The 25,981-nt window shown below is 47.7% G+C and overlaps 1 protein-coding gene across 1 annotated transcript in view; it reads left to right on the top strand.

The window, feature by feature from the left end:
* The window catches only part of GRID1 (glutamate ionotropic receptor delta type subunit 1), a 686,100-nt gene that overhangs the window by 648,075 nt on the left and 12,044 nt on the right, over nucleotides 1-25,981 (top strand). Inside the window, exons 15-16 of the mRNA XM_007458349.1 lie at nucleotides 11,984-12,150; nucleotides 18,210-18,450. Of these exons, the coding sequence (XP_007458411.1) occupies nucleotides 11,984-12,150; nucleotides 18,210-18,450 (408 nt within the window). The remainder of the gene's footprint in view (nucleotides 1-11,983; nucleotides 12,151-18,209; nucleotides 18,451-25,981) is intronic.

Below are 25,981 nucleotides of genomic sequence, written 5' to 3'. Positions count from 1 at the left end.
CAGGAATGGTGAGGAGCCTGGTAAGGAAAATGCTCAGCAGTGAAATTTGGTATTTCTAATATTTTAAGAATCTTCACATTGAAAGGTTTTGGACGTATCCGTGCAGCTCGGATCTCAGACCTCAGTTGGTTATGTCAGGAAGTGATGAGCAGGCATCACTCCACTTTCTAGTGAGTATTCAGCATCCCTGGACCATGAGGTGGGCTTCTATCAGGGCCGTGACCCTGCAGGCCCCCTAGTGGCGCATCTTGCAGATTCTTTGACTTTACAGAGTTGTACATGCTGACAGGTAGAGCTCAGAACTTGTTCTGTGAGGGATGGGAGTCCATCTGGATCAGGACATGACCTCTTTAGTGGCTCCTCAAAGAGTGAAAGGCTATTGTGAGAGCTCTTTCTCTCTCTCTCAAGGCTGACATTTTAGCAAAGGCCATAAAGGGATCCTTAGCTACAAATGGGATTAGAAAATGAGGCTCTTCAACATAAGCCCCACAGGGATGGTCTCTGAACACATTAAGGGATAGTCTTTAATATGAATCGTGATCACATGCAACGTTACTGCTTCTTTCTCTTTCCTGCATAGTCCAGGTTTCCAGTTTCCAACAACCCTTTATGGCTAAAGAAACACTGAGAGGATCTGGCTGCAGATGGCAAAGCTACACTGGCCTCAGGGTGTAGTTTCGTGAGTCTCACTTGAACTTTGTGTCAATGGAGTCAAGTGCTCAGTTAAGGCCACATAGTGTAGTGACTAAAGTGTGGGATTTGAGCTAACAAGAATTGGGTTTGAGAAACAGACTCACAGACTTAGAGAATGAACTTATGGTTACCAGGGAGAGGGGGCAGGGGCAGGGGGAAGGGATAGTTAGGGAGTTTGGGATTGACATGCTATATTTAAAATGGATAACCAAGAAGGACCTACTATGTAGCACAGAGAACTCTGCTCAGTATTATGTAACAACCTAAATGGGAAAAGAATTTGAAAAAAAAATAGATACATGTACATGTATAACTGAATCACTTTGCTGTACACCTGAAACTAACACAACATTGTTAATCAACTCTACTCCAATATAAAATAAAAAGTTAAAAAAAAAAAGAATTGGGTTTGATTCTTGTACCCATCTTGTGCCAGAGGTGAGATCTTGGGCAAGGCTGATTCACTTTGTTGTACAACAGAAACTAACACAGCATTGTGAAGCAATTATACTCTGATAAAGATGTATTAAAAAAAAAAAAAAACCCTTACTCCTAAACAAAGTTATCTCATCTGAAAAATAGGAATAATAATACCGGGTCTTCTCAGATTTATTGTAAAGAGTAGAGGTGATGTGAATGGATGAGTGCAATGCCTTGTAGAGTGTATTTTAACACAGTAGTTCTCCAGGGGTGGTCTTTGGACCAGTAGCATCAGCATCATCCAGGCACATGTTAGAAATGAAACCTGTGGGCCCTACTTTAGACCTAATGAATCAGAAGCTGGAGGAGGGAAGTTTGGGAGAGGTTAATCATCTGTATTTGAACGTGCCCTCCAGGGGTTTCTCATTCCCTCTCAAGTTTGAGAACATATGCTTGAATGAATAGTGCTTATTGGTATGATTGTTGTTTTAATAGTGTCAGTATTTGATTTATTCCTGAATCTTAGGAAGAGGCAAACAGGACATAGCCAGCCCCGCTTGCTTTGATTCAAGTCCTCAGATTCTAGTATTCAGCCCTTCAGTTCTGCATTCATCACTTTATACATATTTATTCAGCACCACCTGTATGCCAGACATCATGCTAGGGCGCTGAAAAGGACACGCATGGCCAAGGGGCTCACATCCTTCCGTGTGTGTGCGGGCGTGTGTGTGTGTGTGTGTGTGTGTGTGCACACGCTTGTGCACGCGTGCTGGGATTATCTGCGAAGCCCTATCCCTGTGCTCCTTCATGGAATGTTTGACCACATGGATGCCTGTCCTCTGTGATTCCTGGGTTCATGTATTCTTAGGTTGTTTCCCTTTCCTACATGGGTATTTCTCATTCTGTATTCTTGTCTCTTCCTAATCTATCTTGTATATAAGCAAACCAAATTAGCCTCTTTTTAGATCATTCTTAATCTTTCCCATGGAATAACTCAGATTAGATTGTTGTTTATCATGGTCTTTGGACAACTTAAAGTTTTGACAAATCATTGAAAATCAGTGTGTCCCTTTGCCCTGCTGAGAAGGTTGTTTGTGGCCCCTAGCTTTGCTGACGGCATACAGTTTCAGACTTTTGAGGAAGGAGCCACTGATTCTTCCAAATTAGGGCTTTTCTTTTTTCCATTGGTACCAAACCAGCTTCTTCTCCCTTGGAGATGTGAGAAAGCTTCTCCCACTGAGACAATACTTGGTTCACTAAATAAGATTCTTTCTCCCCAGAGTACCAGAGGCTCTAGAAGGGAAAGCAGCTATGAAGCCTCCATAAGGTCAGGTGCTGGAGGCAGACATCGTTAGCAAAGCTTGTCCGGAATCTGGCAGTGTGACAACAGCCAGCTGCTCAGGGAGCTCTGTGTGGCTCTTCGGGGCTACTGATGTTGAACTTTTGATGTGGGAGAAGGAAAGGCCATTTGCAGTCAAGGAGACCTGGGGAGACATTCAGGCTCTGCCGGGATAGCTGCTTCCGGTGTCTTGGACAAAGTGCTTTTTGCGTCTCCATTTCCTTGGAAAATGGACACAGTTTGTACTGTGGAAGTTCAGCCTGAACTTTCTAATAGGAGAATGGATGGGAAAGCACCAAGTAGAAGGACATTCAGGAAGAAGATGTAAAATGTGACTTTGCTTTAATGGTTGTTTTCAATAGCCCTGGTCTCAACCCTATGCTATTCCCTCCTCCATTTGCTGCCCCGACTCAAGATCCTAGAGCCGTAATAACTCTTTTCCTTCCTGAACCTACTCCAAAGAGGAGATCAGAAATTCATGGACAGAGAGGTCTCTATCACCAAATCCCAACACATCAGGGGCACCTGGAGAGATCATTAAGACAGATTGTTGGGCTCCACTCCCAGGGTCCTCTTTTCACTGGGTCTGGAATAGAGCCTGAGAATTTATATTTCTCCAGTGATGCTGAGGCTGCTGGTCTAGGGAACATTCTTTGAGAACAACTGGTCTATATTATAAACTTGGAGGTTGTTAAAGCTGGAGAAGATCTTAAGAACTGTCCTCGCTCATCTTCCATTTTTACTAATCAGTAGTGAGTCAGTAACTGGGCCAAGGCTGTGACCCCGTCTAACAGACTTTCTAAATGACCAGGCTGGGTGACTGAGGACGATTTCAAGTGTTATCTACCCCAAGGCAACTGCATTTCAATTAGGATCTGAACTTAAAGCTATAAGGATGATGCCGGTGATGATTATTCTGATCATAAGGATAGTGTCTTCTTGTTTGAGTTCCTTCAATGCATCAGACACTTTCTGTGTCGTCTCTTCCTGTGATAAGCCTAAGCGGTGGGCGGGGCTCGCTACTCCTGTCTTCTAGAAGAGGTTACTCAGGCGCAGAGGGTTCAGGTGGCTGGCTAAGGACACTAGGGGAAGACCTGGTCTCCCCGTCTCCAGGCGCCTGCTCTCACCCACATACCATGCCATACTTTCTATGAAATGAACATTCTGTAAAGGAAATTAAGGAATCAAAGAGAAGGTAATGGCGTTGGTGGCCTGAAAAATAATTGCCACTCTATACCACTTGCTCTGCTTCTCACTGTTGACTCTGTTCCTCTAGGACACAGGAGTACCAGGATAGGGCAGGTAATCACTTGCAGAAACAGTTTTGCAGACCTACTGCCTGGCCGTCAGGAACTGTTCTCTGCTGCTGTAGCCTTGGGGTGTCTCTATCATCTCTGTCCTCTTGCCCAGGTAATGGGCGGCCTCCCTGGGACCAACCACCATGACAAAACTTTAGGGCTCAGGCCTGTGCTCGTGACCACACACACACACACACACACACACACACACACACACACACACACACACACACACACCACACACACACCACACACACACACACACACACACACACACCACGACATCCCCCTACCAGATGTTCTTGCCACCCCTTTAGTTGGGTTATCTCATTGTCAGCTCCATCTTGTTCACTCTGTTCTGAAGCCAGGAGTCAAATTGATTTTGTACCCTGTGGACGCTTCAGGAAAGCAGCTGTTGCACTAACCGTGGGAGAGCCCAGCTGCCATCCCCCCTCCCACTGAGCCCACCTGGCTTTGCTTGCTTGTGCTGGTCCAGGGGCTGATCCAGGTGAAGGGTCATTCTCTTTCGCTCCTCGCTTGGCAGGTTTCCTTTCAGCCTCCTGAGGAGGCCATGTGAACACTTCCGAGGGTCCTGTTGATTGTCTGCCTTACATTTTCACATCATTTTGGAGGTCTCTTTCTACTGTTCTGAGGGACCGAAGAGATATAGATAGGCTCCTTCTTTCCAGCTGAAGGTCTCCTTTTCCTGAACCTCGTGTGATCTCCAGGTGCTTCATACCTGAGTTCACCTCTCTCTGCTTCCCTGGGGGATGTGGTGGCACACTCACACGTGCACACACACACACTTCCACACATGCATACGTTCATGCACACACATCTTCATGGGCACACGCGTACACACTCACACACACACACACACCCCACACGCACAGCATGTTGCTGACTTGGTCAAGGTGGAGGAATGGTTGGCAGGAGGGGAGTGGGTGGGAGGAAAGCTGTTTCAATGACAGCTGAGGTATTGATCTTCTGAATCGAGCTGGGGAATGCCAGAGAAGAAGGAACTTGTGTTGGGTCCTCACTGTGTGCCAGGCACAGTGCATTGTGTCCCGTAATTTCATCCTCAAGCCCCAAGTCTATATAGGTTCATTTCAAGCCCCAAGTCTCTCGGTTCACCAGAGAGCTGGAACGTGGCAGAGTGTCTATCTTCAGAATCCTGCTCTTTTCACTACACTGTGCTCTGTGAAGGAGGCTGAATCACTGAAACTACCCTCTTGGGCAGCTGCAGTCACAGAAGAAATGCTTGCTGAGTTGCAGAAAACATGGGGGCACAGGAGACTGAAAGAAACCAGCAGAAGTCACCCATGATGGCATCACCCAAAGACAGTATTTGGTACTTGGTTTTGATTCTTCATAAAGTTCTTGCATAATAATTTTAAAAAGATATCACAGTGTAAATACTCTCGTAACAGGTTCTTTTTCACTAAACAATATGATACTGGTTATCATTTATTTAGTGCTCACCACATGCCAGGCAGAACCCTAAGCATGTTACATTTACTGAGGGATTTAATCGTCATCAGAACTCTCTGAAGTATGGACCATTTTACATCCAGGGGAACTGAGGTTCGGAGATGTTAAGCATCTTGTCAGCACTTACACAGCCAGCAAGCAGTGGAGTTGGGATTCGTATCTGTACGGTTGGAGTCCAGAACCCAGGCTGGCCCTTCTTCACCACGGACATTTGTTTCCCTTAGCAGGGAATATGCTCTTTTAAAACACCATGGTAGCGGTAACATAATATTCCATCATCTAATACATCATTTACCTAGCTGATTCTCAATTGTCGAGCATTTAGATGGTTTCCAGTTCTTGCTAGTTTAAACAATATTGCCCTGAGAATCTTTGTGCAAACATCTTCTCTGAAAGGGAATAATTCCTTAGAATGAATTCCTAAGGGTAGAATTGCTACATACACACATTTTAAAAGCATTTGATTCTCCCCACCAAATTGCCATTCCAGAAATATCATGCCAGCACACACTCCTGTAGAATTGTCCTTTTCTCCATAGATAGTCTGGGTCTTACTGTTGCGTCTTTTGATTTGGCGTAGTGCATAATACTGTATCACTGTAGCCAGGATTCAGGATGCCTGTGGTGATGTGTGGCCATTTTGTGAACATGAGCGTAGGAGCTAAGATTTGGGATGCTGAGCTCTGCTTTCTTGGGGTGAAGGGTGGATGCAAGGAGAGACAATGAGCGTGTCACTGGATGGTTAATGCCCATGAGGCTGCATCAGGTTTCCAAGGTGTCCCTGATACCCTAACATCCCCATCCACAGACAGCGCAGGCCCCTGTCTTCCCTCTCCCCGCATTTCACCTGTTCCGCGAACCACCTCTGTAAAGCTGGAGGAGGACGGTCACTGGAGCCAAAGAAACCTGTGCTCTCCCCTCTGCCATGCTTGGACTCATGAAGGGAGGGCTAGGGAAACTGCTATGGTGCCCTTACCCTCTGAGCACTTCCCAGGGGAATGCTGTTGGTGATAGAACCCATGGGAATGGCAATGACCGTCTTTCTGCAGATTGACCTGGCTCCACTACTCACCATCTGGGTTTATTTGGGACAAGTCACTTTATTTTTCTGAGTCTCAGTTTCTTCATCTGTAAAATGGGATTAATGTTCAGCCCCTCAGAATTATACCATGGATAGAAAAGGAATCATGTATCTGACAACCCAGCATCCAGCAGGTACTTCACACCTACCCTGTACCTGGCAATGCAGACACCTGATTTCCTTTAGCACTTCTTTTCCGATAGTATTTGTGTTTGATGTTTGTAGTATCTGCATTCTTGTTTGGGGGGATAGCGTGGTTGCTTGTCCCTTTCCAAAAGCAGTTAGGATGGAGTAGAACAGCATTCTGAAGTTCTTGCCTCCAAGGCTGTTGTCTTGGAAAGTTTGTGCTCCAAGTGAGTTCTGGGAAGGGCCATATCAGCGGTGCAATGAAGGGCAATGCAATCTCATTTTATTACCAGTGTGGAGCAACGGCGATGAGCCATCCAATATCCCAGCTCACTTGTGACTCCGTTCATGGTGCCCAGCCTTCCTCTAGCAAAGCAGGCTAATCATGTTCCCCCAAATGTTAGGGAGGCTGCTCTAAGCACTGGAGTCAGACAGCCCCGTGGTCTCAATCCCTTTTCATTTGTAGCAGTGCATCAGCATGTGTGGGTGGACTTGGGAGGAAGTGGACTTCAGGGATGGGCTTGGATTCTGTTTGCTAAGATGCTTCCTGGGAGACAAACTAGGAGTGGTCTGTCTACCTGCTGCTGTCCTGGCATCCTGAGATGCCAACTGGACATTTTCTCTGACATTTTATGCGATGTCAAAGCTGTTCTTTCCTCCTTTCCCCAAGGTCCTCACATCTCTTCTTTTATGTGTGAACCAAATGCCTTTTCTTTCTTTTTTTTTCATTTTAAGGAAAAGGAGAGAGTGAAATGAAGCCACATGTTTAGATGCAGGCCAGGGATGTAAGGGAGACTTTCCCAGGTGTTTGAGTAGTGTCAGGGAGCCAGTGCCCTGGGAAACCAGAGAGCTCTGACAGACCTTTGTGCTCTGTTGATGGGCAAAAGCGCCTTTAGGAGCCAAGAGCACACAAGGCAATGGAGATTGAATCTGGTACAGAGATGGGATCTGGTACCTATGTAGTGTGTGATAAGCATAGATTGTGTAACAAGATTAAAGAAAATATTTTAATCAACTTGTCCTAAGAATCGTCACTAATCCCACTCCATTATGTAATATTCCTGTTCATCTTTTGGCGTATTACATTTCACATATATACAGAACAGTAATAATAGTGTATCCATCCCACTGTCTTCTACTAATTTACATATATAATATGTATATATTTCTATGTGTATATACACATATATATAATATGTATATATACATTTCTGTGTTTCTGCATAGTCGTTATAATTACTATCGGTTGCATAAAACCATATCGTATTAGTGAACCATAATTTATTAAATTATTTCCCTAAATTAAATATTTAAACTGTCCCATGCTTACTTTATAGTCAACATTAGATTTAAAATGCCTGTCATGTCATTAAGATACATAGATACGTTTGATTTACTTTTTAGGTTAAATTCTTAATTTGCTAGGGCAAAGGATATGAGCAGTTTTAGATGTTCATGTTATGGATGCTGCATTACTTTCTGAAGTGTTGTGTCATTCTGTGATGCCTGTGGCCACGAAGGATCACACCCACTTTGTCACAACCTCACTAACACTGGATATGACCAATTAAAAACAAACAAACTGTGGAAGTAGGAAATGATATTCCTAGGCTATGTTAACTGTCAAACCTCCACTGTCTTAGATGAGCTAAAAATGCCTTCATAGCTCCTGGGAGTATCTTGGGCTGGTGTCCCAGGACCCCAGAGCCAGCTCTGAAGGGCTCCCTGGGTCACTGTGCCCACCTTCTGCATAGAGCCTTCTGCATAGAGCCAAAGGCTTGGGGAAGGCTTGGCTGAATCTACCAGCCTTGTCTCCAGCCTAACTTTCCAACAGCCGCATTCCAAGGCATTGATGCATAGTAAGTCAATGATTAGAGGTTAGGAATACATTTAATATTATAAATGGTCCAGCCAGATCAAGGTAATTTAACTCATTAAAGAGGTGAAATCCAGTATTTGTTCTTGTTTTGTTTTAATGCAGAACACAAATCTACGGTACCACTTTCATCTTTCAGACTTTATGAAATAAACGTCAATAATCTATTTGTAAACAGCTCACTGCCTGTTGCTTCTGATCTCACATAACATCCTCCTCCTTAACTCCCCTCAGCGCCCTGGGAAGTAGGGAAAGGACAGGACTGGGAGACATAAGAAAGGATGAGTTGCTATGAACAGTGGCAAAATAGCCACTCTAGAGCTCTGTTGTGCCATTTAGCCAAAGCATGCCCAGTTTCCTGCTGGAAGGTGCCTGGGTTCACGCTTCTTTCTCTGTGAGGAGCAGCCAGTGGCACACAGTTGAGAAGAGGCTAGATTCCTGCCAAGAGTCTGTCTTCCCAAGAGACTGGGAAACAATCCTCAGCAAAAAGAGGTAGTTAATATAAATAGGAAATGACAGATGTCCCAAAGTGTGCGAGATCTCTGGCATAGAGTTGAGGGGGTGGAGGGTAGAGGGAGAGGCGTAGAAATGCCTTCTCAATGGAAGTAGAGACGAAGCAAGAGGCTGAGCCACAGAGGAAGGAGCTGAACCAAGAGCAGAATGGGGGAGATGCTCAGACTTAAGAAAGGCAGAGGATGAGCCTATGACAGGGCGGGGAGAGAAAGAGAGGAAATTCTTGGATCTCTTGGAGGCAGATTTTTGATGGATCTGGCATCCCCCACATATGGAGAAGCCAGAACTTTTGGATAAGCAGCACAGAATAAGAAGGTGGACACATAATTATTAGGGGCTGCATGGAAAATTGGTTCTGATCCTATAAGGATAAGGAAAATTGGTTCTGATCCTATAAGTTATAACTGTGGGGAGGTTATGGGGCGTTTATTCTGCCTGGATCAAGAAGAGGGTCTATATAGAGGGGGTATAGCCATGGTGGATGGCATGTTTGGGCTTCTGATACTGGCATCCGAAGTGTTCCTGAGAATATGGTCCTACCTAAGAAGCTTTCTGTCTCATACAGGGGCTGCGACATACCAGGAAGGTTGGGGAGACATCTGTAAGGTCCAGGAAGTTGTGCTGGAAACTGATGAACTTGGGAAGCCCAGGGAAGGTTTTGGTGGTGCATTTTACTCAGCATGAGGCTAAGAGAAGAGGACCCAGGAAGCTGTGGGATGCTGAGGAAGTGAGGAAGGGTTGTTGGGGATGGGAAGTATTTTATAAGGCTAGAGCTCCATTGCAGTTGCAGTTTTCTGAGTGAGCCCACATGTAAGAGGTGGCATATCAGCCAGCCTCTCCAGGTCTTCTCTGTTCGGGCACCGTCAGGTAGATTAGGGACCAGCCACATGCTTCTTGAAGCAGACATAAGAACTATGGTAGTAAATGTAGTCCCTGTTTACAAATAGGGAGATTGAGTGTCTGGGGTCATTCAGCAACTCAAGAAGGAGAATTTCTATTTTCTCCTCTTTTCCTGACTGCTTTCCTGGTTAGCAGGGATTTGCAGCTGAGACATTGCCAGCATGCCTTCCATATGTTTTCTGCCTTCTCAGCTTAGGCAGCGGGACTATAAATGCAGCTTCCTTCACGGATCTGTTGCTCACCTGTCACTTAGCCCAAACTGGAGCCACAGATGCCTGTGGCTTGACGGATCCAAGTGCCCCATTAAATTGGCCATGCCAGGCTTTTGTCAGAGCCGGTTTCCACTCGAGGTGGGCCAGCTTATTTCTTTCTCCTTCTTGGAACATCTCTTGAAACGTAGGAACGAACTTGATCTTAATTCTTTCTTCAACATGACATGCCCTTTTGAAATTGTGCAAATAACGATGTCTGATTGTCATGTTGAGTTGCAAGCACGGGTATGAAATGCTCCAGAGTCGGACAGAAGCCAAATATTAGGTCATAAGTCAACATTTTGCTGAGAAACTCAGTTACTAAGAGGTGGAAAATTTATATCTTTTCATGAGAAAACGCGTTTGCCAGCAGGAAAAAATGTCAAAGACTTGTTATCTTCCCATGTGGAGGGAGAGAGATGAGTGTAATTTTGCAACCTGGGTCAAAGCCCTTTAGGGACTCCTGAAATTGACTTGGCCAAGGAAAGAGGCTCTGAGGTAATATTTGGATTGTTCCCCGAGGTGAATATCAATGGGTGGTATGGTCTATGTCATTTCTTACGAGATCGTCGGGTAAAATTGTGTGAATGGCTAGGAGCAGTCTATTCCTGGCAGCGGGAGGCCATGGTCTACCCACAAATCCTTCGGATGGAAAACTCCTGATGCGAAAATAAGCCAGCTTGGCCCATGGGCACCTAGGGTCCCTAAAGAAGAAATATCGTGATGAGCTTCATCTAAGCAGCTATGGCATTCTCCGGAGATTCTCAGTGGACACAAAGACAACTGAATAAAGGCAGGAGAAGGGAATAACACCCCCTGCTGACAGTGCCACAAAGCTTGTAGCTTGCCAGCTTGGCCTGTTGTTACCTGTGATGTTTCAGCCCTGCCACTGCCCCAGACTGGGGTCCTCCAGCATCTAGTGTGAGCTGTGGTAGGAGAGAAGAAAGCATGAGGTGTCTGTATGTTCACTAGAGAAATAAAACCAGGCTCTTGGCTGCATTAAGAACATCATACTCTATTTTAAGCTGGCCAAGTGACAATGTCTAGTTTGCATCTTCTTCCAAAAATAAAAAGCAGCTCACATCACTTCTGAGTGCCTAAACTCCAGGCCAAGTCAGGATTATGGCTCAGGATAGAACTGAATGTCTGCTATGGATGGGTGTGATGGAGTGGGACTTCAGCTGTGGCCACAGGCAAATTCGGATGGAACAATTTGCCCCCAATGCATGGATATAGAAACACTGACACCAGAAACCTCCTCCATGCACACGCATGTGCGTGTATTGGCGCACGTGTATGCATATATATGTGTGTGCATATAAATGGGTGTATGCTTGTGTATGTGCATGTGTGTTTGTGTGTGCACACTCTTGTGTGGGCAGTGGAGGTGAAGTGGCAGAACCCTGGCTTGGCACCATAACAATCAGGACCCTGTCCTTAGTGGCTTCTTCCCCAGGTATAGCAAGTTCATGACTTAGATATTAAGTCGCAGCCACTCAGGGGCACTGATCCTAGGGCCATCTCCCATGTTCTCCTTAAGCAGGGCTCAGTCAAGTTCTAAGCAGAAATATTAAATGGATACTATTATGCATCCCCCTAAATCTCCGGTCAGAAAATCTCAATTCCCTGAGGTCAGACTTTCTGCACTCTCCAAGGTGAGCTCACTACTCTGAGAAACAGGTCCATGGCACTGTGACCAGGAGGCTATAGCTCAGAGGCCACGTATAGCTCATCTTGCCCACCTCTCTGTGAGATGCACAGCACTGGGGCCTCCTAGATGCATCATCACATCCTCCTATGTCTAACCACAGTGAGTGGCATCAACCAGGGGTGGAATCTGCAGACCAGAAAATAGGAGAGTGTGCTGTGCTGGCTCGTTGGGCAGGAGAACCATTAAGAAGGGTCCTTCAAATCCCACCACTGAGAGGCCTCACTGCTCGAAAATAATACGGGAGGCAAGGTCTGCCTGACTTCATGGTGATTTTGGTGTTTCAGGCAAAGAAGGGGAACTACGCCTTTCTGTGGGATGTGGCCGTGGTGGAGTACGCAGCCCTGACAGATGACGACTGCTCCGTGACTGTCACTGGCAACAGCGTTAGCAGCAAGGGCTATGGGATCGCCCTGCAGCACGGCAGCCCCTACAGGGACCTCTTCTCTCAGAGGTAAGCTTGGTCAGTGAGAACACGCTGGCAGCCCCCATGCTCCAGTTGGGGTTTAACCAGCCTTCGGGAGATGAGCGCCAACACAAACTTGTTTATTCATCACGTTTTCCTCAGCGCCGACTATGTACCAGTACATGCTGCTCTCCACCCCTGTCCCCAACTAGTCCTGTGCCAGGTCCTGGGATAAAAAAGAGGAAGTATGTGTAACCTTCCCACGAAGCTGCATAGTCTCAGCGGGAGCTGTGATGTGAGTCGGCGATGTCAGCACAGGGCAGTCAGTGAGACAGAGAGGATATTCTGGGGGTGGAGGAGGACAAAGAAGGGCATCTGACCAGACCCAGAAGACCACGGAGGACTTCCCAGAGGAGGTGACACCTGAGGCCTGAAGGCAGAGTAGGAGTTAGCCAGACGGGCCTAGTAATTTAAAATTAAATGAAAGATTAACTGGATCTGGCAAGGGCCCAATAATAACTTCTTAAGATAAATGCATGCAGGGTGGGAAGAGTCAGTGTGGAGACGTGAAAAACTGGGTCCAGAGAAGCAGATTGACTCCATATTCACCTGCACAGGGTCTGAGGGAGCAGATGCTATCTGCTGGGGCAGGACAGGGACCTGGCCCTCACTGCCCACCTCCCCATCTTTTCCAGATCGGCTCCTGGTAATTAATACTAGCGATGGGGCGTGTTGGGGGACAGTGGGGGGAAACACTGTGCAGACAGGAGTGTTCTGGCCTAAGCAAAGACACGTGGACCCTGTCCACCAGAAATGAATATGTGTGTCTAGTTTGCATTGGCCTCTTTAGCTTCCCAGGTGATTTTCTGGTGCACGTCCATCCTTTGAACTTGATCTTCTCTGGACTCCTGGGCATGATTGAGTCTCCAAGTGCTCAGTCTGAACCCCTGGTCGGCCTCCTTGACGAAGATAATCTCTCATCATCCCACCCCATTTCTCGCTTCCCCACAGGAACTTACCTTAGCCCTTGACCAGGTTACCTGGCCTCACAGAGAGGACGGAGGTGAACAGCATGGGTGAGCTCAGTGACCTTTTCCCAGCAGCCAGCCTGCTAACAGGGGCTCTTGTCCCCAAGGATGTCTAAGCCCACCACTCACACATGTCTGTGGGGTGACATCCTGGTGGGTGAAGGAGCAGAACTAGAGCTCTGCCTTGGTCCACCAGAATCCAAACTGTGGCAGAAGTGTCCAGGTGAAAAGGCTGGCATGGCGCTGGGGCTTAGGGGCAGCGCCCTGTTACCTGATGAACACATGCTTTCCAGCACTGAGGAGCATCCACTTGGAGGGGTGAGAATTGTTAAAGATCATTCGTTTCACATCCTGAAGCTCAGAGAGGGTAATGTGCACTGAGGGCAGCTCAGCCAGCTACTGGCAGAGTTGAGAGAAGGCAGGTCCCCTGAGCCCCAGTGCTGTGCCCATGTTGCTATCGGATCTCTGAGCCCTACCACCTCCCTCCTCCCACCTCCCAGATGTTGATTGGGCTCTTCTGATCACTGAGCACCTGAGCCTAAACCCCATCAGGGAGAGGCCTAGGAGGAGGGCCTGCAACCCATTCATTCAGTGGCGTGTTTGCAAAACTGGGAAAAGGGGTTGAACTAATTAAGTTCAATGAGGCTTTGGGGTTTCCTGTAGAATTTAATCAAGTATACATTCCATGCCTCCCTTTGCTCCCTGGAGCAGAGATGGATGACACAAGAGGAGGAGGAGTAGTGATTTATCAATTGCTCGGATTAAAGGCATGAAGAAGGGATGGCTTCTCTCCAGGGTCTATAAGACAGTGGTGTTCTCGAGGTTTACCCTACTTGGTTTCCTGAGACAGGATGCTCAGGGCATTCCCCAGGCCATCAACCTGTGAGCACCTCTCTCACAGGTTGGTAACAGATGGTAAGGGAGCTTGTGGGACCAACGCAGCAGCAGCAGCACCACCAAGACAGCTAATGTGCCCCAACACAGTGCTCACAGAAGCACAGGGTCCCCAGTGTGGAAAGCTTAGGGTCCCCGTGCACTCAAACTGCTCAGAGATCCCCTGAAAGTCTGCTGAAGTGAACACTGACACACTGGAGAGAGGAGAGAGCCTGGTTCTTGGCTGGATCTTTCAACGAACGTGAATGAAAGTGGCTAGTCCAGTTTCTGTGTTATTCTGGCAGGAAGTGATTAATTACCCTTCACTTTCATCAGAAGGCCACATGCTCTATGACTGTAAGTAAATGTCCCCCAGTAGGCTGTGCTGGCCTCCTGAGCTATTGTCTTTGGTGTCTATGTTTTAGCCTTTCCTGGGCTGGAAGCGTCCCCACCTCCCCTGCCTGGACACATGGGTACCTACTTGGGGGGAACACTCAAGGCTTCAGGTTTCCAACTTTCTGCCGCCAACGGTTCTTTAAGAGGCTCCATTATATGATGCATGCAGAACTGTGGGCTGCCCCTAACTGGGTCATGCCTGAGAGGAGGAAGGGGGCAGGTCCAGGAAGCAATGCCCCATGCCACTGACAGAAAAAGAATCCTGTGTAAACAGCAGATCCCAGTCTTATCTGGAACTGCTGTAGCCTTCCTTCCCTGAGTCCCAGGGACTCAGGTTATCTCCTTGAATACAGAGCTATGTTCCCTTGTTTTGGCAGAGGACTGGGTCTTTAGGCTACAACTTACGTGTGTGGGGGGGACTGCGGTTGAGTGCCATAGCCCTTTTATGGACCATGGCATGCAGAGTAGGCATTCAGCAAAATGTTTAGCAACTTAATAGCCATTTATAGAGCACCTACTATGTAGCAGCCTCCACGACTATTGACTGAAGGAAAGCACCTGCAATTATATCTGTCTGGAAGATAGAGCAACTGGCTTCAGGAAGTGGCTAATATCATTCTGGCTTTACTCATAGGCAGGAGGAGAGATTATTGTGGTGTGCATTAGTTTAGCCTCATTCCAGGAGTCATTTTGTGCCCGTGACTTGTTTTATCTTTCCTCTGTTGCTTACATATTTAAATTTTCTTTTGGACTGGCTTGTTTGTTTTTATTTTATTCTGTGTTTTCCTATAAATTGCCTTACAGTCTTCCTGGAATAATATTGGGCATAAAAATGCTTACAATTACAAGGAGCAGGAAGAAGGGAAGCGTCAGCAAAATGAAGCCTCCTGCAGTTAATGAGCGCAAGAGTGGGAATCCGGCCCACTGGCCCCGCTCTTGTTGGAGTCTCACCATCCCCTAGGCTGGAGCTGACTCTCAGAGAGGAGGCTGACTGCACTTAGCAGCTTGGTGTTCTGGAGAGAGCATGGCCTCCCGGGTCAGCGTGACCCAGCTCTGAAGAGCAGCTATGCCACTTGCTAATTGCAACTGGTGGCAAGCCTCAGATTTTAGTGATACAAAAGCTAAAGTTGAGAGGTTTCCTAACATGGCTAGTGTGATGACAGAGTCTGGGTTTGACTGGTGTCCATCAGAGCAGAATCTGTGGCAATAAATTAAAAACTCTGCTGCTTCTCCATGGTGAGCCAGTAGCCCAACCACGAGTCCTCTTGAAGGCCCTGAGGTCCTACATACCTAGCCCTGGGCTTCCTGTAACTGCCAGGAGGCCCAGCCTACTCAGAACTGCCAGTAGACACGTACATAACGGCCACTCAGCATGAGCCAGTGGACATACAGACATGCAGCTTCCCTAACACGTCCAGAGCCACTTGGAGGTAGTGGGACCCTGCAGCTGCCCAATTAATCATGGCATGTGCCACAGAAGAGACCTATGGCATACCAAGTGCGACCCCAAATGCCTGTGCAAATCATGCCTTTATCTCAATGACCAAGCTGAATTCTAAGTCTTTTGTGCTGACTTGTGCCCTGGCCACTCAGCTGACATTATCTCACTATCTCACCACAGCCACTTTAGTTCAGGTTAGTTTTCATGATTCAGTTCATACATTCGTACATTATCGATGCAACAAATATCCATTGATGGCTCAAGTTGGGCCGGCCACTGTGCTTGCTCAGGGGAAGCCATGGAGATCCAAAGCATCTACTCAGCTAGCGGTAATCATGGGTCAATCTTGCAATGATGAGGAAGCCAAGCTTAGTAGGGGTGAGTCACTTGTCCGAGGACACCCAGCTGGGATTGGTGCAGATTCTTTGCACAGAGCCAGGCTGTACCCAGCCGGCGAGATGCCACACTACGCTGGCCCCTAGATGCTGACAGGGCAGGGCACCCCCTGGGCTGTCTCCCTCCCTCTCCACAGTCACAGCCCATGATTGCTAACTGAGCTCAGCTTCAGCCTGTGGTCACAGCTGGCCTGCAATTCAGGTCCAGGGCAGAGTCTGCTCAAGTGGCCAGTTGGCCATGAGCTTCTCCTGACCATCAAGAACCACTGCTCTTGAACTGTGCATACCCAGAGGGCTCAGAGAGGCCACCGTGGGTGTTGTCACCTGAACAGATGACCATGGACCAGGCCAAAAGTGTCCGGCCTCCACAAATAAAAAAGCTTCCGTGTGAGGAGCCCGGGGGCTGCGAGCTACCACGGGCTCCCTGTCCAGACCCCTGGATTACAGAAAGGGTCCATGAAATACTACAACAAAGGAGAACTGCCATCCAGACACCGACCTGGGGAATATGGGGGCAGGGGGGGGTTGCCCCACCTCTGTGAGCAGGATAAACACCAGGCTCCCCTCATACCTTCTCAGAGCCCACATTCTTGGCTCTGCCCGTTTCATTCACTTCAACTCACATCCTCCTCCTCACCCACCGTCTACAGCCTCACTTGCCACATTTTAGCTTCTCATACACTCACCCTAGACAAGACTTCCAACCATGGTTCTAGTCTCAGGAAGGCTCTTCCTCTTCCCTGTGGGATGCCGTCCTTGCCAACCACAAAATGACCTTGGCAAGATATGTCACCTCTCTGTGCCTCAGTATCCTTCTCTATAAAAATGGGACCATGGAAGTAGCCTTTCCAAAGGGTTGACATGAGAATTAAACACTGTCAAGCACTTAGGTGATTTCCTGGCACACAAGTATGCTAAACCCCTGTGAGCTATTTTATGCTTACCTTTCACCTCCTTGATGAGGTCTCCCCTCACCCTCCAGTCCAGGCCACCCTCCCAGTGGGTGCCTTTCTTAGCACTTCTCCTTTCATTTCGTTGTATTGATCACAGCTTCTGACTCCACGTTGATTGCTATAATTATTTCAGTGTCCGGGTAAGTATCTCTAGACCAGCACTTCCCCAATCTTTTTGGCATCAGGGACCAGTTTCATGGAAGACAAGTTTTCCATGGACCAGGGTCGGCGGGGATGGTTTCAGGATGATTCAAGTGCATTACTTATTGTGCACTTTATTTCTATTATTATTAGATTGTAATATATAATGAAATAATTACACGACTCACCATAATGCTGACAGGAGGCGGAGCTCAGGCGGTAATGCGAGCAATGGGGAGCGGCTGTAAATACAGATGAAGCTTCACTCACTCACCCGCCACTAACCTCCTGCTGTGGGGCCGGGTTCCTAACAGGCCACGGACCACTACTGGTCCATAGCCCAGGGATTGGGGACCCCTGCTCTGGACCATACTCTCAGCAGTGTTGAACATCATACTTGGCACAATGCAGATGCTCCTCAAATCAATGAATGAATGAATGATTTGATGAATCCTAGTGGGAGAGACTTAGGATATAGTTATTGACATTTGAAAGAAAGCCTTTCTGTGGGTCCACAGTCTGAGTGATTGCCTCATGCATTTCTGTATTTCCTGATTTTATCCTCAGAGCTTGCCCCAGGATCCCATGTCAAGGGTCCTTATGTACTTTGCTGTTGGCCTTCATCCATGGGCAGTGGGACAGGGTGGGAGAGGACATCAAGGCTTTGAGGAGGAAAGTGACAAAATCTGAGGAGTTTTTTGAGAAGGGTGCTTTGCCCGCAGAGTGGAGAATGGATTGGGAGGGAAAAGCCGAGGCAGAGAGCCACTATGATGGTTCAGCATTGTCTGTGGAGGGGCCGGCATGGTGGGGAAGGGGCCAGGGCCCCCATGGCTGTGTCAGTGTGGCCAGGGCTGTGGCTCATGTGGATTGTATCTTGCAGGATCCTGGAGCTTCAGGACACTGGGGACCTGGATGTGCTCAAGCAGAAGTGGTGGCCGCACACGGGCCGCTGCGACCTTACCAGCCATGCCAGCGCCCAGGCGGATGGCAAGTCCCTCAAGCTGCACAGCTTTGCCGGGGTCTTCTGCATCTTGGCCATTGGCCTCCTCCTCGCCTGCCTGGTGGCCGCCCTGGAGTTATGGTGGAACAGCAACCGGTGCCACCAGGAGACCCCCAAAGAGGTCCGTGCCCTGGGCCCTACTTCCCCTTTCTGCAGCCTAGAGGCAGGAGAGTCCCACTGGGCCACTCGGCGGGTGGTTTTCTTCAGTTAGTATTTACCCAAGCCACTTGTCTGGAGACAGCAATGTTTTATAGGGGGGATGGTACCATTGTTTTGTTTTGCCTTGAAAGCCAGATAACAAATGTAAGGAATGTTTTCACGCTTGAGCAAGTGCCAAGGTGCCAGCAATGGCCACTAAAGTCGTGTATTTATCTATAGAGCGGGTACAGCATGAACAGCGCCTTCCCTACCCTGCCCCGCCCATGTGCCTCTACCCTGACCTGGAGAGACCAGCTGTAGGGTAAGAGAGGAAACCGCATTCCTTCCTGGTTCTCTTTGGTTCATCAAGGGTCATGGGCCCTGCTTTCCCAGCATGGGAGGGAGGACCCGCCCCCGCCCCCCATCATCCATTCTCCCTCTCTTCCTCCTCCTTGCAGGACCCAGCCTTGCCCACGTCCCTCCAGGCACACCCAGCACAGGAACCACTAGGGCTCTGTTCTGACTCTAGGTTCTGGGCACGTGTCCTTCCCCGTGGGTACCAACTACAAGCGGATTCTGCCCTGCACACTTCCTGCTCTTTGGGTTTTGCTCATCTTCAAGATCGATTTTTTTTTTTTTCTTGTCTGTAGAGTCTTCATGAAGTTCTCCTGGAGCCAGTGCCTCTAGGGAAGGGTGGCAAGGAGCGTCATTTGGTAATGATGCTCTCCTGGTCGAAACCTGCACACAGGCGCTGTAGCACAAGCCCAGCCACTCCACTGTAGGGCTGTCACTACCTGATACATGTACCTCAGCTAATTCTTGAATCATAGCTCCACTTAAAGATTATGTTGATAGGGCTTCCCTGGTGGCGCAGTGGTTGGGAGTCCGCCTGCCGATGCAGGGGACGTGGGTTCATGCCTCGGTCTGGGAAGATCCCGCATGCCGCGGAACGGCTGGGCCCGTGGGCCATGGCTGCTGGGCCTGTGTGTCCGGAGCCTGTGCTCCGCAACAGGAGAGACCACAATGGTGAGAGGCCTGCGTACCGCAAAAAAAAAAAAAAAAAAAAAGATTATGTTGATAGAAACGGGTAAATTTCAAACAAGAAGCACTAAAGTAACCAGAACCAGCATTCAAAAAGGCAGCATCACCATGGCCACCATCTCTGCAGCCTAGAAAGGCTGGCTGACCACAGCCCCATACATCAGTCTGTAACAGAGCCCCTGACATGACTGGGAGTGAGGACGGACCCTCCATTCATACCAGGCAGTGAGCTCTCTGTCATCACGCTTAGATTTTGCTGGAAAGAGCTTGCTGTTTGACTCAGCATGTCTGAAATGTTCTGAGGACCTCCATCTTCCTCTCATGCTATCTGTATACCTTCATGTAAGGCCATGCAAGGCCAGAGTCTCCCACAGACTCAGGGGTCTCCTGTCACCCCTGGGCCATATGAGAGGAGGAAGGAAGAGATTTGAGGGAAACCCACTGACAGGAACAGTTAATGGTCCTGTCCCAAGCTTCTTTTTTATTTTTTTTTAACATCTTTATTGGAGTGCAATTGCTTTACAATGGTGTGTTACTTTCTGCTTTATAACAAAGTAAACCAGTTGTACATATACATATGTCCCCATATCTCTTCCCTCTTGCATTTCCCTCCCTCCCACCCTCCCTATCCCACCCCTCTAAGTGGTCACAAAGCACCGAGCTGATCTCCCTGTGCTATGCGGCTGCTTCCCACTAGCTATCTATTTTACGTTTGGTAGTGTATATATGTCCATGCCACTCTCTCACTTTATCCCAGCTTACCCTTCCCCCTCCCCGTATCCTCAAGTCCATTCTCTAGTTGGTTTGCGTCTTTATTCACGTCTTGCTCCTAGGTTCTTCTGACCATTTTTTTTTCTTTTTTTTAGATTCCACATATATGTGTCAATATACGATACTAGTTTTTCTCTTTCTGACTTACTTCACTCTGTATGACAGTCTCTAGGTCCGTCCATCTCACTACAGATAACTCAGTTTCGTTCCTTTTTATGGCTGAGTAATATTCCATTGTATATATATGCCACATCTTCTTTATCCATTCATCTGTCGATGGACACTTAGGTTGCTTCCATGTCCTGGCTATTGTAAATAGAGCTGCAATGAACATTGTGGTACATGACTCTTCTTGAATTATGGTTTTCTCAGGGTGTATGTCCAATAGTGGGATTGCTGAGTCATATGGTAATGCTGTTTTTCGTTTTTTAAGGAGCCTCCATACTGTTCTCCTTAGTGGCTGTATCAATTTACATTCCCACCAACAGTGCAAGAGGGTTCCCTTTTCTCCACACCCTCTCCAGCATTTATTGTTTCTAGATTTTTTGATGATGGCCATTCTGACCGGTGTGAGATGATATCTCATTGTAGTTTTGATTTGCATTTCTCTAATGATTAATGATGTTGAGCCTTCTTTCATGTGTTTGTTGGCAGTCTGTATATCTTCTTTGGAGAAATGTCTATTTAGGTCTTCTGCCCATTTTTGGATTGGGTTGTTTGTTTTTTTGATATTGAGCTGCATGAGTTGCTTGTATGTTTTGGAGATTAATCCTTTGTCAGTTGCTTCATTTGCAAATATTTTCTCCCATTCTGAGGGTTGTCTTTTGGTCTTGTTTATGGTTTCCTTTGCTGTGCAAAAGCTTTGACGTTTCATTAGGTCCCATTTGTTTATTTTTGTTCTTATTTCCATTTCTCTAGGAGGTGGGTCTTGCTATGATTTATGTCATAGAGTGTTCTGCCTGTTTTCCTCTAAGAGTTTGATGGTGTCTGGCCTTACATTTAGGTCTTTAATCCATTTTGAGTTTATTTTTGTGTATGGTGTTAGGGAGTGTTCTAATTTCATTCTTTTACATGTAGCTGTCCAGTTTTCCCAGCACCACTTATTGAAGAGGCTGTCTTTTCTCCACTGTATATTCTTGCCTCCTTTATCAAAGATAAGGTGACCATATGTGCGTGGGTTTATCTCCGGGCTTTCTATCCTGTTCCTTTGATCTATATTTCTGTTTTTGTGCCAGTACCATGCTGTCTCGATTACTGTAGCTTTGTAGTATAGTCTGAAGTCAGGGAGCCTGATTCCTCCAGCTCCGTTTTTCTTTCTCATGATTGCCAAGCTTCTTTTGCTACTGGAAAATCTTCAATGAAGTTTACAGCAAATGTCCCTCTATACAAATGTCCCTTTGATTAGGGGAGGAGGACAGCTTTTCCAGCTGGGTGAGCATTGCACTGTCATGGAGGCACCATTCTGGACTGCTGTGAGCAGTGTGGAGACCAGGGGGGACAGGCTCAGACCCAGAATGTCCCTTGTGAGTCCATCCCTTCTAGTCATTGTCTCTTCACATCCCCTGGTTCAGTATCTAGCGCCAGATCCAGCCTGGACAGCCCAGAATGAATTGTCACAGGGGCTGTGTATGTGTGTGAGAGAGGTGGTGGGGGGGGGGAATCACTGGAGAGACGTAGAAGACAGAGGCAAAAAAGAGAGAAAGACCAGGAGACCAAGGGATGACCTCCCTGAGAGGAACAGCTCCATTCTTGCCTGGAAGGCCTCCTAGCTTCCTTTTGGCTTCTACATAAGCCCAGGATCTCAGGCACAAGAGAATGAAATACAGTATTCCTGCTTAGAAAATGTGGAACTTTCTGCCCGGGGATACCAGCCTGCTTCTGGATAGGAATGAGAGTTGATGTAGAGGCGGCTGAATAAAACACAGTAGCTGCCTTTTCTCCAGCCCTTTTGGGCGTTACATGGTAAAAGGAAGAACTGTTCCATGTTTTTCCTGTTTTTATAGGTTTCTGCTTTTCAAATGAAATGCCCCCCTTCCTTTCCTCATTTCTTTAGTAAGTATGCCTGTAAGGACATAGTTCCTTGCCTTAGGGGGCTTAGCTCTACATGGGCAGACATGGCAGCGAGGTCAGCCAAGCGGTCTCCATCATCTGTTGATCAGGGCCACCCTGGAATGAGCCACAGTTTCCATCAACGGCTCAGGGGCACGCAGCCCAGCCAGGGCATGGTTGGGTCACAGAGGGTAGGGATACTGGTTAGTGAAGAGTTCCTGGGGCTTGGGCTTGTTGGAACTGAGTGTTGAAGGATTGGCACGAATCCTCGAGCTGGAGGAGATTGGAGCTTGCTTTGGGGCAGGGTGACCAGCACAGGGTAGACAAAGTCATCACACCTCCTGGAGCTCTGGGGCATCAGCAAGGAGATGGGAGTAGAGGAGGCTGGAGTGCAAAGCAGGGACTTGCTCTGAAGGACTTAGGTGCCAGACCAAGGGGTTTATACCTCATCACATAGGGAATAGGAACCAGGAAAGGGGTTGAAACAACAGATTTTAGAAGCATATATTGAAAACCTTTGACAAATAATGATGGTATTTAATCCAGAACTGCTTTGTATTACTCATTGCCTGTATTTAATGGAGCAGCGTTTGCAATTAGGTGAGAGTGTCTGCTTGAGCTGAGAATGCTTCATTTCGGGGCATTGGCTGTATTTCTTAAGAGCCAGAAACCTGTCTTTGGGTGGAGTCCTAAGTCGTATTTAACAGCTTATGCTGCGACATCTTCAGAGTTTAGACACCTACTTCAGGAAGAGTAGTAATGTGCATTCAACCTCTTAATATTCATGTGGATTTGAGGTCATATTTTTTCTAAGGAATCAGACGATTATGTAGTTACCCAATGCAGGTGAGTGCATCCTGCTCCACAGTTGCAGTAAAGAGCCACCCTCTAGATTTATGGGGAAAGTGGAGCCATTGCTCTGAGAATAAAATATTCATGAAATAAAGATGAGAACTGTACAAATGGGAGATGACATGAGAAGTGAGGGATGAATTGTTTGTCACTAGGCTGGGAGCTTGGAATTCTTGTTGCTTCCTGCCTTGCCTGCCCTCCCCCAGTCTCTGCTTCCTCTGTCAGGGGCTGACAGAGGCCGGGGTGGCCAGGCAGCAGGGGTGAAGCGTCAGCCAAGCCCCTCTGTTCTGGCCAGTGGTCCAGCTTCTGTCTGCAAACACCCACAACACACTCCTGTGCTCCATGGGAGATTTGTTGCTAAGGACACTCCCCTCAAATGTACACCTTTCCCTGCCTCCATCCTCCAGTGCTTCTTCAACTCCACGTAGAGACGTTCTCTCCTGCACCTTTGCCCTCTTCATTTATGCTAACCCCACAGTGTCACTCTGAGGTTCAACAAGGGACGGTGTGTAAATTGCCTTAAGTAGCAGCTGACCCATGGGAACGGTTTTGTTGAATGGTGGCCAAGGGGCTGCTCCCTCCCAAGGACCTTGTGATGGGCAGAAAGGGCTGCAGGAAGAGGAGTCACATCTTAGGGCACCTTCTCTGTGCCAGGAAAACTACATGTTATCTTCTTTTCTTTTATTAAAACATAAAATATTTATTATTTCAGAATTTGGGTCGGAAATGGAAGCATAGCTTAGCTGGGTCTTCTGTCTCAAGGTCTCTCACAAGGATGTCATCAAGTTATTGACCAGGGCTGGGGTCTCATCTGAAGGCTATACTGGGGACAGATCCACTTCTAAGCTCACTCACATGGTTGTTTTTCTGGTCAGGATTCAGTTCCTTATGGGCCATTGGGCTGAAGGCCTCATGTCCTCACTGGCTGTTGACTAGAGGCCATCACTGACATCTTTGCACATGGGCCTCTCCATAGGCCAGCTCCCAACGTGGCAGCTTGTCTGGTCATTGTCATTGTCATAGTCATCACCACCACCACTGTTGTTGCTTCTCAGATGGGGAGAGATTAAGAAGCCTTCCCAAGGGGGCTTCCCTGGTGGCGCAGTGGTTGAGAGTCCGCCTGCTGATGCAGGGGATACGGGTTCGTGTCCCGGTCCGGGAAGATCCCACATGCCGCGGAGCGGCTAGGCCCGTGAGCCATGGCTGCTGAGCCTGTGCGTCCGGAGCCTGTGCTCCGCAACGGGAGAGGCCACAACAGTGAGAGGCCCGCGTACCGCAAAAAAAAAAAAAAAAAAAAAAGAAGCCATCCCAAACCAGGCCTGGAATCTGCCTCTGCAGCACTGTTAGAAATATGGATTCCCAAGCCCCACCCCGTGGATTCAGAGCTGAACCTGGGCCTTTTTTTGTTTTTTCCAAGGCCTCCACATGATTCTCAGGTTCCCATGTTACCTTCTTAACTCTCCTGATTCTCTTCAACAACATTTGATGAAGGTATCCCTATCCCTGGAGAAATGGGACTCAGAAATAGCAGGGGCAGAACTGGGAGAGGAATGATGTGTCTGCCACTGGGTCTTACATCAGGAGTTTGCAGGAGCAGGGGTTCCTACTTAGCCTTTCCAGATGGTTTGCGGATGAAGAGTGTAGACCAGTGATCCTTTCCCTGAGCCAGGATCCTGGCTCCTAGGTAGGCATTCACATCCTTTGAACCCCAGAGGGGTTAGGGTTAGGGTTAGTCCTAACCAGAGGGGTTCAGAGCTTCTGCTGAAAATGGGTCCTGGCCCAGTGGCTACACTGCTGATATCAGATCCCTGGGAAAGAGGGTAAATACAGTGAGTGTGTGTTTCAGTCCTTCACTCACGGCCTTTCAGTAAGAAGGCACTGAACACTTACCGTACACTTACACCAGCGTGTAGCTCAAAACCAGCTCAGACGTCACCCCGCTCTGTAAAACCTCCCTTGCCCATCTCCACGGGCCTTCTTTCCTCCCTGTGTAAACACTCAGGATTGAGTGTTGGGTGGGAGTCCAAATTGCCACTAATGGTTTACCTGCCTATCTCTGCTGAGTCTGTTGGCTCTTCTCCACCTCTGCATTCCTATCACTTTGCTCAGTTTCTGGAACGGTGGGACCTCTTATTAAGGGGTGATGAATACAAACTATTGAGCACCTTCTGTGTGCCAGGCACCAAGATGGACGCTTCACGAAGAACATCAGCTCCTCTGGTAGTAGAAGCTCGAAAGTGTTTATCGAATGAATGAACCAGTCTAGGATCCTATAAAGAAAATGTTTTTAATGTTAAATTGTTGTGGAACTATTGCAGCTGGATCAATGGCTTTCAATTCTGGCTGCACATCAAAGGTGATTCATTCTGGAGCTTTTTAGAAATACAGATGCTTGGGCTCCATTCCCCAAAGGGTCATATTAGGCAGATCTGGACAACTGTAATTTCTAGAAGCTCCCCATGTGCTTCTGATATCCTGTCAAGGATGAAAACCAGTGGTCTACACCATCATGCCAAGGGGAAAATGAGTGGAAAAGAGCTCAGGTTTTGGAACCGGGTAAACACGGGCTCTCATCCTGGTGCTCCACTTACCATAGAATTGTGTAACCGTGAGCAAGTCTCTCCACCCCGTGTGTACCTCCTGCTACCACGTATGATGGGAGGTGTCTGTTAGCTCCCTCCTTTCCTTCCTTGTCTGCCCCTACAAAATCTGCAAATAAGCTCATCAGAACTCTTTCTCTAACGTTCTGAAATACTGCCCATCTTATCCCCTGAGACCACTTCATTGGCTTAAAGTTCAGC

The sequence above is a fragment of the Lipotes vexillifer genome, unplaced genomic scaffold (genome assembly GCF_000442215.2).
Source record: "Lipotes vexillifer unplaced genomic scaffold, Lipotes_vexillifer_v1.1 scaffold437, whole genome shotgun sequence".
NCBI lineage: Eukaryota > Metazoa > Chordata > Mammalia > Artiodactyla > Lipotidae > Lipotes > Lipotes vexillifer.
Note: the sequence above shows the minus strand (reverse complement) of the source record. Positions and strands in the feature narration are given on the sequence as shown.